The sequence below is a fragment of the Centropristis striata genome, chromosome 8 (assembly GCF_030273125.1).
Source record: "Centropristis striata isolate RG_2023a ecotype Rhode Island chromosome 8, C.striata_1.0, whole genome shotgun sequence".
NCBI classification, from domain to species: domain Eukaryota; kingdom Metazoa; phylum Chordata; class Actinopteri; order Perciformes; family Serranidae; genus Centropristis; species Centropristis striata.
This window is the reverse complement of record NC_081524.1, coordinates 3,476,405-3,492,132: the sequence shown is the minus strand read 5'-3', so window position 1 is coordinate 3,492,132 and position 15,728 is coordinate 3,476,405. Positions and strand designations below refer to the sequence as shown.

General features: G+C 36.7%; 1 protein-coding gene across 1 annotated transcript; it reads left to right on the top strand.

Annotated features, from left to right (window-relative positions):
- The first annotated feature begins 589 nt into the window (after positions 1-589).
- On the top strand, positions 590-15,488 carry LOC131975709 (myelin-associated glycoprotein-like). The gene is made up of 11 exons (XM_059338451.1): positions 590-634; positions 4,821-4,902; positions 5,073-5,414; positions 6,116-6,418; positions 7,095-7,352; positions 7,433-7,696; positions 10,384-10,650; positions 11,869-12,168; positions 12,273-12,363; positions 12,544-12,598; positions 14,737-15,488. The coding sequence occupies exons 2-11, from the start codon at positions 4,857-4,859 to the stop codon at positions 14,944-14,946; spliced, it is 2,136 nt and encodes a 711-aa protein (XP_059194434.1). The 5' UTR covers positions 590-634; positions 4,821-4,856; the 3' UTR covers positions 14,947-15,488.
- The last annotated feature ends 240 nt before the right edge of the window (positions 15,489-15,728 follow it).

Sequence of the window (15,728 nt, the reverse complement as noted above, 5' to 3'; positions counted from 1 at the left end):
TGTGAACAAAGTTTGCAAATCTAACATATAAGAGGGTTCCATCCAGTTCTATCATTTGATACTAAATATATTTGATCTTGTCTCCAGTTTTACTTAGTATATCATCATCAAACTGAAACTGGCCTCATGGAGTTTACAGCCAGAACTTTAGAGGTAAATTTACAGTAGGGCTCCACGCTGCTTTGTTTTCTAGTCTGATGGAGGCAACAAGTCATGACTTGGAGCTTTTGGAGACTCCAGAGGGTTAAAATCACATTTATGTTTTATTATAAAATGTCGGTGAGAGAAAACTGCATATTTTACACATGTAGAAAACAAGTGAGGAGACTAACTGTGTTGCTGCAGCACAGAGAAAGAGAGAGAGAGAGAGAGAGAGAGAGAGAGAGAGAGTGAGCATGAAAAGCTGTGTTTGTTTGTTTTGCTAAAAGCCACGCCCCCACACAAAGCTAGACCTGTAACCAGTCTGACATGACTCAGTTGGGTTATTACCACTGACCCTTCAATGCTGGTAAACCTTACTTCACGAGGCGGAAGTCGTGTATTTAAATCTCAATTATTTTTTATTATTATTATTATTTTTTTTTTTTCCAGAACTTACAGATATTGCATGCTGAACTTCGTTGTTGGCTGTAAGGTAAGACTGAATTTTCTGAAAAAAAAATCGTATTATTGCAAGCTGCAAAATCTAATTGATATTTTATTCAAATACAGTCTTGGAAAAAAAATATTATTAGAGCTTTAATTTCTTGTTGATTTTAATGCCTGGTACAACTAAAGGTACAGTTGTTTGGACAAATATAATAATAACAACAAAAATAGCTCATAAGAGTTTAATTTAAGAGCTGATATCTAGAGATTTAACATGGTTTTCTTGATGATGGTTTTGGTTATTATAAATAGATAAAATAAAAGGAAAATAAAGGAACAGGCGAAGCAGAAGTGCTGTTTTCATCGAAAACTTCACATAAGTAAAACAACTTTATACTTTAGAAAATAAATTCAGTAGCTGTAAATAAAGTCTGTCTTTAAGAGAAGAATATACAGTGATGGAAGAGACCATTAGACTATTATTAGCCATTTTCTATGGTTTTCTTGATAATAACCAAAATCATTATTAAGGAAACCATGTTAAATGTCTAGATATCAGCTCTTAAATTAAACTCTTATGAACTATTTTTGTTGTTATCATCATGTTTGTCCAAACAAATGTACCTTTAGTTGTACCAGGTATTACAATGAACAATAAACTGAAGAAAACAAGGGTCTAATAATATTATCCATGACTGTATGTGATTACTTCAGCAGGTTTTTGCAGAAATAAATGTATTTTTCACAGATTTAAGTTGATGAACTTGAGCATGACTTGTATACTTTTAAATGTCACATTTTGTCATTTTATTATGCTGTACACTGTCTCTTCTGACATTAGTAGCTGCTTATTGCTTTCCAGAATACAGTTTTGCAAAACATATGCAAAACATTTCAACATGCTCTGTGAGTGGTTATCACTGCCACCATCTTCATGTTTGCTTCCTCATGCAGAACAAGTTCATGCAATGTCACAAGAGCAATTCTGTGCAATGACAACTTTTCACATTTAGTTCAATTTCACTGCAAAACAAGTTTTCTGAAATATATTTCTGGATGCTTTATATATAAATAAAAAACAGTCGGTGCCAGCACTCAAGAAGTATAATTATTATTTATTTATCATGATATTTCGCTGAGAAATCAACCGGCTCGGCCATGACCAGTGTGCTATGACTTTTCTAAGGGTTTCGACAAACGGTTTTCAAATTATTGGGAAAAAACACGTCAAAAAATCCCCCCAATGTAACCCTATGGAGAGTAAGAGTGATGAGGTCATCGCGCAAAGTGTAGAGGGAGAGAAGAAATAGTCAAAAAATAAATTTGAAAACTACGCTCCAGGCCGCAAAATCCACTCTACAGAAATAACTTATAAATAGAAACGTAGGAAAATTTGTCCTCTCACTCACAGTCCTCTGGTAAAGCTGTCAGAGTTATAGTTTGGGCGTAGGACGCACAGATGCGCCACCAACATGCACCAACTGCCCCATTGGCTCCCATATTAAAGACGCTGAAAAATGGAGATGTAACAGTTTCTTTACATCGCTCTTACAAAGTTATTTCTTAATTTTTCTTCACAAAAAATATATGTAGACGTTCAGGAAAAACTCAGGATGCTCAAAGTGAAATCGGATCAATGATAGGTATTATGGTTTTGCCAAAAATGCTTTCTGTTCGAGGCCAGAAATTCCAGTCCACCTCTGGCTGCCCTCACTGTGACGAACATTCTAATGTGGCAGTTAATTCTGTTGATTGCTCTGCTCTGATTGGTCGACTCGACCTGGCCACCTGGTTGCTTAGCTACCAAAGCCTCCCCCCCTCCTCCAACACAGACATTCTAACTGAAAACTGTCAGTTTACTCTAACTGAACAGACATGGTGTTTTTTCATAAAACATGAGATCTTATAACTTGACCATATATTGTTAAACTGCCTCAAACTTGCATAGTGCAAACACTATTTCATAAAGTCCCGCCCTTTTTGATTAACCACGCCCCCTTTCATAACTAATGAACCGTTTGTCCTAGAAACTTGTATGAGGTGTCAGATTACACGGCATAGAGTCCCTGTTTAACTGGTGATGGATGCCCCGCCCCTTTTGATTAGCCACGCCCCCTTTTACTAACTTATGAACCGTTTGTCCTAGAGACTTGTATGAGGTGTCTGTGAACTCAGGACAGAGTCCCTGTTTAACTGCTGATTTAAGCCACGAGAATCACGGTCCAGAGGCAAGCACACAATCAAAATTTCTTTAGAAATTTTCTAGTTTTTAATTTTATTAAATTTTTATTTCATTTATTATGTTTAAGAAACTACATCATTTATAAATGGTAAACAGATAGTTTATTAATGTTTAATCATCATTTATAAACCATATATAGGCCATTTAGAATGGTAAATACATTATTTATTTTTTAATTTAATTTAATTTTTATTTTATTTTATTTATTTATTATGTTTAAGACACTACATCATTTATAAATGACAAATAGATGGTATATTAATGTAAGTTTAGAGTTAATTTACCATTAACAAACAATAACATTTTAATTAATAGTTTATTAATAGTTTTAGTTGCACTCATTTTACCATTTTTAACACCATATTAAGTATTTTGAAATTATTCATATACCTGTAAGAAATCGGTTGAAAACATTTAAAGACTAAATATGTATAGCACTTTGTAAATGATTAATAAACTATCTATAAACATCACTTAGTTGGTTATTACTGGTTATTGTAAAGTGTTACCTATATTTTTTTTATTAATATTATTTTACAAATTGCTGCCTGCTGATAAATGCAGCAGTTAAGACCAATTTAACTATTTATTTTTTATTCACAAGTTGTTATTTTCTGTTTAGTTTAGTTTCACCTCTGCAAATGTTTTTAGTTAATGCATTTTTTTTATTTAAATTATTGCACTGCAGAGAGCAGTTACTTAATTAACCCTCTGGGGTCTGAGCCTATTTGCCCTTTATATAATACATAATATTCACTATACACATGTTTGGTATTTGTTTTTCTCTCAGCAAAACTTCAACATGATCTGACAATTATTTTTTCACTTTAACCCACTTTATTAACATATTGAGCCCAAAAATAGACAAAAATCTGGAAATCTGAAATAAAATTATACTATTTATGACAATATAAACCACAAATATGCTCAATGAACTGTTTAAGACCTGAAAAATGTAAAACATAGGTTGCAAATATGAACATATAAAGGTAAAATTCAAATATAATACAACTATACACAAAAAATTACCATAAAAACATGTTTATTTATAGGAACAGTGTTAGATGATTAGACGCCTGCCTCGTCCCATCCTACTTCTACACTTGAATAAATATTTTTGTACTATCAAATTAAAACGATCATATCTTTGGTTTTACATGACCTCGGCACGTCAAATAAAAAACTGGAGAAAGTTTCAAATCTGTAATTTGGAGTGAAGTCAACAGCGGCGCTCCACGTGACCTCGTTTTTTGTTATGCAATTTGAAAAAAGCCACGTTATCATAGAGTATCATCATATATCATATCATATCACATATCACATATATATCATATAGAAACAACAAAAACAACATGATATTGGCGTTATATCATTGGTCTCAAACTCGCGGCCCGCGGGCCAATTGCGGCCCTCGTGACGATATTTTGTGGCCGCCACCTTGATATGAAAGTTTAATGTGAGTTTTATATGAATGGCACTTTACCGTGTTGTGTGTGGAAGGTCCCTTTAATTACTTTTTTTGGTAATTCTGTGTCTTTTGGGTCATTTTATGTCTTTTTTTAAAATAAATGTGTGTCTTTTTTGGTCATTTTGTGTCTTTTTGGGGTAATTTTGTGTCTTTTTTAAATACTTTTGTGTCCTTTTTGGTAATTCTGTGATTTTTTTTGTCATTTTGGGTCTTTTTGTATCTTCTTTAAGTAATTTAATGTCTTTTTTTGTCATTTTGTGTCTTTTTTGGTCATTTTGTGTCTTTTTTTGTAATTTAGTGTCCTTTTTTAGTCATTTTGTGTCTTTTTTGGTCATTTTGATACTGCCTCCAGCGGCCCCCAGGTAATTTGAGTTTGAGACCCCTGCGTTATATGTTTGGGAGGAGCTGTTATGTAACAAAAGGAAACATACTTTCACTCTAAAAAACTAATTTATTAGACATTACCCCAGTTAATAGTTAACCAGGATATATAATTGAATATATTCTTCCGTGTGTGTCCAGTACCTCACTGTCGGATCTCCAACCTGACAGAAAAACATGACAGCTGCTGTAAAGGTTTTCCTCGTATGCTGTCTGCTTCAAGGTATGCATTCTCACATTTGATGTCTTACAAATGTTTAAAAAATTACTCACAAATATTGCAAAATGAACTTCTGTGTGTGTAATTTTTGGCTGGTGTGATTTTCCTTGTTTGTGACATTTATAATTTGTGGATTACCTACTTTGTGTTTTTGTGTTAACGTCTCACCTCAGGTAGCTTTTGCCAACGATGGGCCAGCTTCCTGCCTCGGCCAGTCCAGGGACTAAGTGGATCTTGTGTGAGAGTCTCCTGCAGTTTCACCATTCCCTCAGGATGGGATTCAAGCTTGAATCCTTCGTGTAGAGCCATTTGGAAGAGAGGCGGGACAGAGATGTTTGATACTAGCAAGACTGGAGGAAGAGCAGACCTGACGGGGAACCTGCTTCAGAAGGACTGCACCACCACCTTCAACAACCTGCAATCGACCGATTCTGGAACCTATCGCTTCAGACTGCAGTGTAACAATGATCTGAAGTATAACTTTGAGAATGCGGAGACCCAAATCACTGTTCAAGGTTTGTGTTATTTGCTGTCACTCTTACACATATACAATCATGGAAAAAATGATTAGACCACCCTTTTTCAATTTCTTGTTCATTTTTATGCCTGGTACAACTAAATATACATTTGTTTGGACCAATATAATGATAACAACAAAAATAGCTCATAAGAGTTTAATTTAAGAGCTGATATTGACACATTTTCCATGGTTTTCTTGATAATAACCAAAACCATCATCAAGATAACCATGGAAAATGTCTAGATATCAGCTCTTAAATTTAACTCTTGTGAGATATTTTTGTTGTTATCATTAGATTTGTCCAAACAAATAGTTTAGTTGTACCAGACATTAAAATGAAAAAGAAAGCAAGGAGAAAACACGGATGGTCTGATAATTTTTTCATTGACTGTATTTCAGTCCAAACCAAAGCGGTCTGACAGACCCACCAACAGACAAGACTAATATTTCCATCCTTAGAGTCACACTGAAAAAGGGACACTTCCTCTTCTCTGCTCAGGGTGAAAGTGAGGGTTTTTTTCTGCTCCATGCAGAGAAATGTGGTCCATTTAAAATGGGGAACTGTGTTTCTGGGACATTAATGAGCAGCACAGGGGTTCCACAAGGCACTGTTCTGGCTCCACTGCTGTTCACACTGTACACTTCTTCATCTTTTGGTGTCTCTCTTACCATTTCCTTGTTGTTTCTACTCCTCAGATTCCTTGCCCAGTCCTTCAATAACTCCCTCCAGTCTCGAGGTGGAAGAAGGGGCTCCAGTGAGGTTAAAGTGCTCCGCTGAAGCTCCCTGTCCCATTCTTCCCCCGGCTCTGACTTGGACCCCAACTATAGGTGACGTTGAGGAGAACCCGGAAACTGAATTCATGACCTCTGCTATCAGCTTCACTGCTTCTGACCTCCACAACGGACAGAGACTCGTGTGTGCTGCTCTCTACAACCGAAGTGCACAAAGTGCCAGCAGTCCCTTTGAAACTGATACAAGTTTGACCCTCCAAGTTCTTTGTGAGTACATTTTTTATTTCTTGTTTCAGATCTCATCATATCATGTCATCTCATTTCATACAGGTGCATCTCAATACATATATACACAGAATATAATGGAAAAGTTAATTGTTCATTTGAATGCTTGGTACAACTAAAGATACATTTGTTTGGACAAATATAATTATAACAACAAAAATAGCTGATAAGAGTTTAATTTAAGAGCTGATATCTAGACATTTTCCATTTTTTTATTGATAGCATACATTCATACTTCATTTTTATGCTGTATTTCTTCCATTCCTGTCTTCCTGTCCTGTCCACCCCTTTGTCATATTGTATGTATGTTTATGTATATGTATGGACGGGTTGATGGTCATTTCGTTGTCCTAGCACTTGTTACTCTGTTCAGTGACAATAAAGTTGAATCTCATCTCATCTCATCATAATAACCAAAAAAACGGGATCAAGAAAACCATGGAAAACGTCTAGATATCAGCTCTCAAATTAAATTCTTATAAGCTATTTTTGTTGTTATTATTATATTTGTCCAAACAAATGTACCTTTAGTTGTACCAGACATTAATAACTGTATATTAACACATTTTTCTTCTGTATCTCAACATTAAAATAAAACAAAAATCTTTGCCTCCCATCATCTCTAAAGCTTACTAGATTTTCAAAACTTCCTTTCCAGATCCTCCTAAAAACACATCAGTCAGCTACCCTAGTCCTGTAAGAGAGGGAACCTCGGTGACCCTGACCTGCAGCGCCAACGCAAATCCAGCTGTGAACAGCTACACCTGGTACAAAGTGGATGGAGATCAGGAGACAGAAGTGGGTTCAAATAACCAGGCTTTAACTACGGTCTCAGAAGCGGACGAACAATTTTACTGCAAAGTCGCTAACAAATATGGAACCCAGAACTCCTCTGTTACTGAGATGGACGTACAATGTAAGTGAGAGTAAAACAGAACCATGGATGAATAAACGTGAGGACCACCATTGACCAAAGCTTTTGTTTTGTTTTTCCAGTTCCTCCCAAGGAAGTCACAGTAGTCGTCCAGCCTGAAGGTCCAATACTGGAGGGCAGCTCTGTTACTCTGCTCTGCAGTAGCCGTGCCAACCCACCTGTGGCTGTGTCCAACTACACCTGGTTCAAAGATGACGAAGAGGACGAGTCTGGAGAGAGCTGGGTTATAAACCATGTCGACCCGAGCTACAGTGGTACCTACCACTGTGCAGCAAGAAATGAGCTGGGGGAGGAAACATCAGCATCGATTCAGCTGGACGTTCAGTGTAAGTTTATTTCACACAGAAAATACTTAGTTACATTCCACCACTGGGTATATAAGTACATTTACTCAAGTACTTTTTGGGTGCACTTTTGAGGTGCTTTTTTACTTCTACTTTATGTAACTTTATACTTTTACTCCACTACATTTTAAGGCATATATTGTAAGTTTTACTCCACTACATTTAGCTGACAGCTTTAGTTACTTTTCAGGTCGAGATGTAACATGAAAAAAACATGATCAATTTAAAGTGGCCTACCCCTACGGTGGCCCAGAGAGCTCACAGTGCTGCAGCTGAAGAAAACACATGCAAATACACAAAACACAAGCACATTGAGAAAACATCTTCATCAATTTGACAACACAAGCTCAGCATTTAGAAAAAAGCGATGCAAAGACCACAACACAACAGAAGTGTTTCCAGAGGACACTTAACAGTGATGCACACGTCTGGACACGCTTGTGATATTATCACGTTATTTCAAGATCATGATATTTTCATGTTATAGCGTAACTGTATCCCAAATTGGATTTCACATTAACTACTAATATAAACGATCATGTTATGCTTCCAATTAATTAAGTGGTGTGAAACTAAAGTCTAACATCTTATCTTTCGAACAGTATATTGTTTTAACCATGTACGTTGGCCTCGGGTTTACAAGAGTCGGCTAACGCCGGTAATTAGCCGCGCGCTAACTGTATCCTAAATTGGACATTTGGATCTCCTCACTGTAAAACAATGGGGGCTGCTGAGTTTTTTGGGGGAAATTGGATGTTTCTGGGTAAGCCAAATAAATAACACCATTATTTAAAATAACAAAATACAGTAAAACTCAGTACAGTGAAAATACAGATGTACTTTTAAGATCATCGCCCAAGCGTTCTTACTGATTTCTCATCAGAGTTACTTTTGTATTGTAATTAGACATGTAAATCTCCATGTAGATAAATGAAATTTCACATGTAGATTGTTAAATATGTACAAATCAATTATACCTACACTGGTGGTGGCGATCTTATTCAAAATGACCGTGAAAACACCGGACAGTTCGGCATTGCAGATGTGTCCGATTTGATATACAGTCTCTATAACGTGATATATAGCGTTAGCCCGCTAGCTCGTATCAATCACATTGCAGTCAAACAAATCAAATAAATGAATGATACACATTTTAGTTGGTCTCTCTCAATGACACCGAGTTGGTCTTGGTCTTGCTAGCCCGCTAACGTTAGCACGCTATGATCGGCCGCTAACGTTAGCATGCTTTCGATCGTCATGACATTGAAATTATCATTATCTTGAAATAATGTGATAATATCACAATCGTGTCCAGACGTGTGCATCACTTTTAAGTGTCCTCTGGAAACACTTCTGTTGTGTTGTGGTCTTTGCTGCACGTTTTCTAAATGCTTCGCTTGTGTTGTCAAATTGATGAAGATGTGTTTTGTGTATTTGCATGTGTTTTCTTAAGTTGCAGTGCTGTGAGCTCTCAGGGCCGCCTGGATTGAGAAAATTAAAACGCTGCTTACTTAAATGCATCAATAATAATAATCCGATAAGATATTTAAAATATATAAAACAATCTGAGTGGGGCAGTTCTGCATAATGCATACTTTATATACTTTAAGTACATTTTGATGCTGATACTTTTGTCCTTTAACTTATAGTGGAGTAATTTCACAGTGTGATATTAGTACTTTTACTTAAGTAATGGATCTGAATACATCTTCCACCATAGTAACCTTGGTTCTCTGAGTGAAGAGCTCCAGGTACCCTGTACATATGAAATATGTAAGGGAGTGAAGAGATAGTCTAGAGACGATAGAGAACAAACAACAGAACTGCATGTTTCCACTGTGCTGAATATGGCTCCACTGTATATATCCAGCTGTGCTCACCGAAACATGAGCTGCAGCCAAGACTCAGTCACAGGGCAACACCACAGTGTCTGGACTGTGGACACTAACGCATTGTCGCATTGCATGACAACCTCAAAATCCTTTCTACGTCAGCAGTCCATCTTGACTGAGCTCTGTTGTACAGCACGTCCACATGTGTGGCAGTGTGTTAATCTGTGTAGATGTTTTGTTTGTTTTCTGTCCTTATTAAGAAAATGTTTAGTTTATCGGAAAAACAACTCAAAATTTAATGTATAGACAGTCATGGAAAAAATGATTAGACCACCCTTTTCCTTCAATTTCTTGTTCATTTTAATGCCTGGTACAACTAAAGGTACATTTGTTTGGACAAATATAATGAAAACAACAAAAATAGCTCATAAGAGTTTAATTTAAGAGCTGATATCTAGACATTTAACATGGTTTTCTTCATAATAACCGTGGTCTAATAATTGTTTCCATGACTGTAGACAATATAAGTTTATATTCATTATTTTCTTTCTTTACTTTTTCTCTTCCTTGTTATTATTATCATCATCATCATCATCATCATTATTATTATTATATAAAGTAATATTATCGTATCAATAAACTGTACTGTAGCCTGCATAAATCTTTAATACTAGAAAATCGTATCACATATAGGCATGGGACAATATCAATATTCTGTCCAACATTTGAAACAAAAGGCCTTGTTTTGTATACTACAGTATGCTACAGCCCGTTAATCAACCTCATTAATCAAAATTCAGTGTGCATTCAAGACTAACAACACACTATCCTTTCCAGATCCCCCTAAGAACACCTCACTATCAGTCGACCCCTCTGGTCCGGTGCCGGACGGCAGCTCTGTGACTCTGACCTGCACCACCATCGCCGATCCAGCAGCAGTGAACTTCAGCTGGTTCAAAGCAGCTGGAAGAGAAAAGGAGATGGTGGGCTCTGAACAAGACTTCACCTTCAATGTGACCAAACTCTCCAAGGATCTGTATTACTGTAAAGCTCAGAACGTCCACGGATATCAATACTCAGAGCCTGCCAATATTGATGTCACATGTGAGATTTATTATCTTTTTATTAATTGAATGTGCTTGAATGAGCACACTATATACTATTCACCGGGCTTATTTTGTGTGCTTGCTTGCAAAAGCACTGTTAGAGCGTAAAGCTTTTACAGCTTCTACCTCTCACCCGGGTTCTTTTTCCTAAACTTGGTTTTACAAAACACTCAGGACAAATGAATAAAGTCAACCATTTATTGAAAGAATCATGTCTCCTAACCGTAAATGACCAGTCCTGTCAGTGTATGACCCAGATCAGGTCAGAATTTTAAGTCTCAGGCAACCTGAGTACCCCCACTCCCACAGCACACTAATTATTCCGCGGGCTTATTTTGTGTGCTTGCTTGCAAAAGCACACTAATTGTTATTCCGCGGGCTTATTTTGTGTGCATGCTTGCAAAAGCACACTAATTGTTATTCCGCGGGCTTATTCTTATTCTTCCGTTTCTTCTCTGTTTTTTTCCGGTCGACTACTCCTCCCAGAGTTTTGGTTGCACATACACAAAAAGGTATCAAATCGACCGGCTCGGCCATGACAACGCTACCTAATAGAGAGGCTAGAGTGGATGACATCATTGCTAGAGTACAGAGGGAGAGAAAAATTTGGAAACTGCGCTCAAGGCCGCAAATGCCACTCTACAGAAATAATTTATACATAGAAACGTAGGAAAATTCGTCTTCTCACTCACATTGGTCTGGTAAAGCTATCAGAGTTATAGTTTGGGCGTAGGACGCATAGATGCACCACCAACATGCACCAACAGCCTCATAGACCACCATTTTAAAATGGCGGGAAAATTTCTGATCGCTCTAAAAAGCAAATTCCTTCATTTTTCTTCCCAAAACACATATTTAGACGTTCAGGAAGAACTCGGGATGCTCAAAGTGAAGTCGGTTCAATGATGGGAGCTACGGTTTGGCCAAAAATGCTTTCTGTTCAAGGTCAACTCTCACCTGTTTTTTTGTCTCTCTCAGTGGCGTCAAATGTCAGAGGAGCAGTTGATTGCAGTTGATTGCTCTGCTCTGATTGGTAGCCGCCACACAGACACAGACAGACAGTAGAGATAATATCCTGTAAACTACTCGGTAGTGTCAATAATCTATGGATGAAAGTCACGGGTCAGAGTCAAGCACACTCAAAATTTCTTTGGAAATTTTCTAGTTGTAAGTTCTTATTTTACTTAAAAAGCTACATTTTTCTTCTCTGTCTCAGTTGCTCCAGAGATCCTGACTTCTTCCAGCTGCGTCACGATTTCATCCCAGATCCGATGCACCTGTAACAGCCAGGGGAACCCGCTCCCCTCCCTGGTTTGGGAATTGGCCGGGAAGAAGGTCCAGCACTCTGCCGCCATCTCAATCATGGAAGTTCCCCTTGGGAGTATGGAAATGAGGAGCATCATCACCCTGAACCATCGGGATGATTGCATGTCCTCAGTAGTCTGCCTCAGCCTCAACTCACTGGGCTCTGATAGTTTTGAGTTCAACGTGAAATACAGTGAAACTGAGCCTCCAGGTAAACTAATCTGCAGGATGCTGCATTTATATTTGCCTCTTATTTCCATAGTCCGCCTCTCTCTGGTTTTACTGATAAATATGGTTTATGGCGACTTTTTTCAGGCGTTGACGCTCCGTCTCTTCTGGGCGGCTTTGCACTGGGAGCAGTGGGGATGCTGCTGGTTTGTATCCCTCTGCTGCTCTTCTTCTACAGGTGAGAAACATGGAAGCACAAGCTGGAAAGAGAAGCTAAAACCCTTTGGGTCATTTTGGAAACTGGTTTCAAAACAACACAAAACAACATGTGATTATTGTTGAATATGCCCATGGAATGAGAGTCTTTAAAACAAATAATATTGTAAAAATTAAAATGTATTTTTTGTGTTGGTTGTAGGAAAAGTAAAGGCAAAGGATTAGTGGACGCTTCTGACGTTGTAGTCACTAACGGGGTAAGTCTGAATCGTCGCACACATGTTTATAACTTTTACACAAACAATAACAAACATCTCACATCCTACAAGCAAGTCAACCAGTCCAAAGAATATCAGGAAATTTGCTTTTTGATCAACGTGCTGTATTAGGGTTGGGGATTTTGGGCGGCGTTTATGGACAAAAAACACTATGGCCTTTTCTTTTTCTCTCTTTTTTTTTTTAGACATACTAGACTATGGCCTTTTTTTATTTTTTAAAATTTGGACAAAATATAATTTGGTGTTTTTTTTAAATAATTTTTGTGAGCTTTTGGACATCGCATAATATGGTGTTTTTCTGTCATTCCTGGCCAAATTATGCTCTAATATGTATCAACAGATTAAAATTGACCCATTTGAAGCATTTTAGTATGACTTTTGTTTGAGGGGGTCATTTTTTGATATCCCATAATATGGTGTTTTTCTGTTATTTCTGGTCATAGTATGCCCTAATATACATAGTATAGTATAACTCACCCATTGGAAGCATTTTTAGGAATTTTGAATTTTACAATTTTTTGACAAAAAAACACATGCATATATATGTATGACTTCTTTTTTCAGCTTTTTGACATTGCATAATATGGTGTTTTTCTGGCCAAATTATGCTCTAATATATATCAACAGACTATAATTGACCCATTGGAAGCATTTTTAGGCATTTTACAATTTTACCATTTTTGACAAAAATCGACATACTATAGTATGACTCTTTTTTTTAAGGGGGTCATTTTTGGACATCCCATAATATGGTGTTTTTCTGTCATTTCCTGGCCATATTATGCCTAAATATGTATCAACAGAGTATAATTGACCCACTTCTAGGATTTTTACGCATTTTAAAATTTGACAATTTTTTTGGGACAAAAATCTTGTTGTTGTTTGAAGGGCTTATTTTTGGACATCCCTTATTATGGTGTTTTTCTATTATTTTTTGGTCAAATTATGCTCTAATTTGTATCAACAGACTAAAATTTACCCATTTGAAGCATTTTAAAATTTCACCATTTTTGACTAAAATCGACATACTATCGACATACTATATATATATAAATCGACATACTATATATATATATATATATATATATATATATATATATATATATATATATATATATATGTATGACTTTTTTTAAAGGGGTCATTTTTTGTCATTTTAAAATTTGACCATTTCTGACAAAAAAACGACAATGTACTATTCTATGGCGTCAATTTTGGACAAAAAAACATCATGACCATTTTTTTTGGTTATTTGACATGCAATACTTTTTTCTTCAATTTTTCTTTTTTTCTTTTTTTGGCCCACCACCACCACCACCCCACTTTTGGAGGACAACTTTATTTTTATTTACAGAACAAGAAAAGGTCAGACAACTTAAACAGAACCCCAACTTGGCTCAGTTGGGAGAGTTGGTTGGCCCTCAACCGAAAGGTTGGTGGTTCGATCCCTGACCATGGCAGCCTACATGTCGAAGTATCCTTGAGCAAGATACTGAACCCCATGAGCTCCCGATGTGCTGTGTTCATCGGTGTGTGAATGAATTCCCAATGGTGGCAGGTGGCACCGTGTAGGGTAGCCTCTGCCACCAGTGTGAACGGGTGAATGAGTGCAGTCTGTAGTGTAAAGAGCTTTGAGTGGTCGCAAAAGCGACTAGAAAAGCGCAAAATAAGTGCAGGTCCATTTACCATTTGTTGTTAACATTGATTTCTGATAGTTAATAAGTAGGAGGAGGGTTATTGTGTGGCCAGACATACATGCTGATAAGCAATTCAGCAGACAGACAGATAGACAGACAAGACCAATGGGGAAATTTTATGCAAATGCTATAGATGTGTATGTGTGTGTGAGTGTGTGTGAAAGTGTGCGTGTACTTAGTATTTATAAGTGCTTGTATATATGTGTGGATATTTCAGGGAGAGAAAAGAGGTGTGTTGCAAAGTTCTGTGGAATTTGTGATCAATTCAATATATTTTTTCTTCAATTTTAAGTCATACTACAATACGGTGTTTTTGTTGATGTTTTGGAAATACAATACTGTTACCATGGTCAACGTACTATTCTAAGGTGTTGTTTGTGTGACAAGAAATACTGTCTTTTCTCTCTTGTTTCTCTGCAGACCAATTCTTCAATGGTGCATGTAATTTATGACAACAAAGCCGTGCTGAAAGACGAAGGTGAGGATGACTCTCTCCACTACGCCAACTTGAACTTCGTTAAACGCCAGGTCGAGTCAGAGGGGAAGCTTGGGGACGGAGAGATCAGAGGTCCGGACTCCAGGACGACGGAGTACGCCGAGATTCGTCTGAAGACACGGTTGGTCTCATAGGACAAGCTGGTGGGAAGGTTATGGCTTAACGATAAGCAAAATAATAATCACTCTAACTCTTTTTCTTATGAGTCTGGCACGTCACCATTAAAAGTTACCCCATAATCAACCATAACAGTAAATGTTCCCTTGAAATACATGACATTTATTTTTCTATGTGGTTCACTAGTATAGATAAATGCTATTATATTTGTTTTATATGTAATATTTCAATGCTAACTCTTGTCTTTCACGTCTGTTAATTTATTATTTTAAATCTTTGTGCAGAGAAAGAAGCATTTACAGGTTGTCACACTTTTTTATTGATTTTTTTGTTGTTGTTATAATACATATTTGTGCTTGTTTTTAAAAAAAACAACATATAAAGACATTCTTCCTGCACTTCACTTGGCACTGCAGGAGCTGAAGTCAAAGCATATTATGAAATGCAGCATTTTGTAAATGAGGCTCAGTAAAGCAACTTCTGCACAGCGTTACAACATCGAAGCTGTGTTATCTTGTGCTGTTCACAAATGTCATAAAAAATTTCAATAAATTTTACAAATATGTACATTTGCCAATGCATTCTTTGTTTTATAATTCATAATTCTCAGTATAGATCAGGGGTCTCAAACTCAAATTTCCTGGGGGCCGCTGGAGGCAGTATCAAAATGACCAAAAAAAAAGGTACAAAATGACAAAAAAAAGACACAAAATGATAAAAAAAGACACAAAATGACCAAAACATTTCACAGAATTACCAAAGACACAAAATTATTAAAAAAGACACAAAATTATTTTAA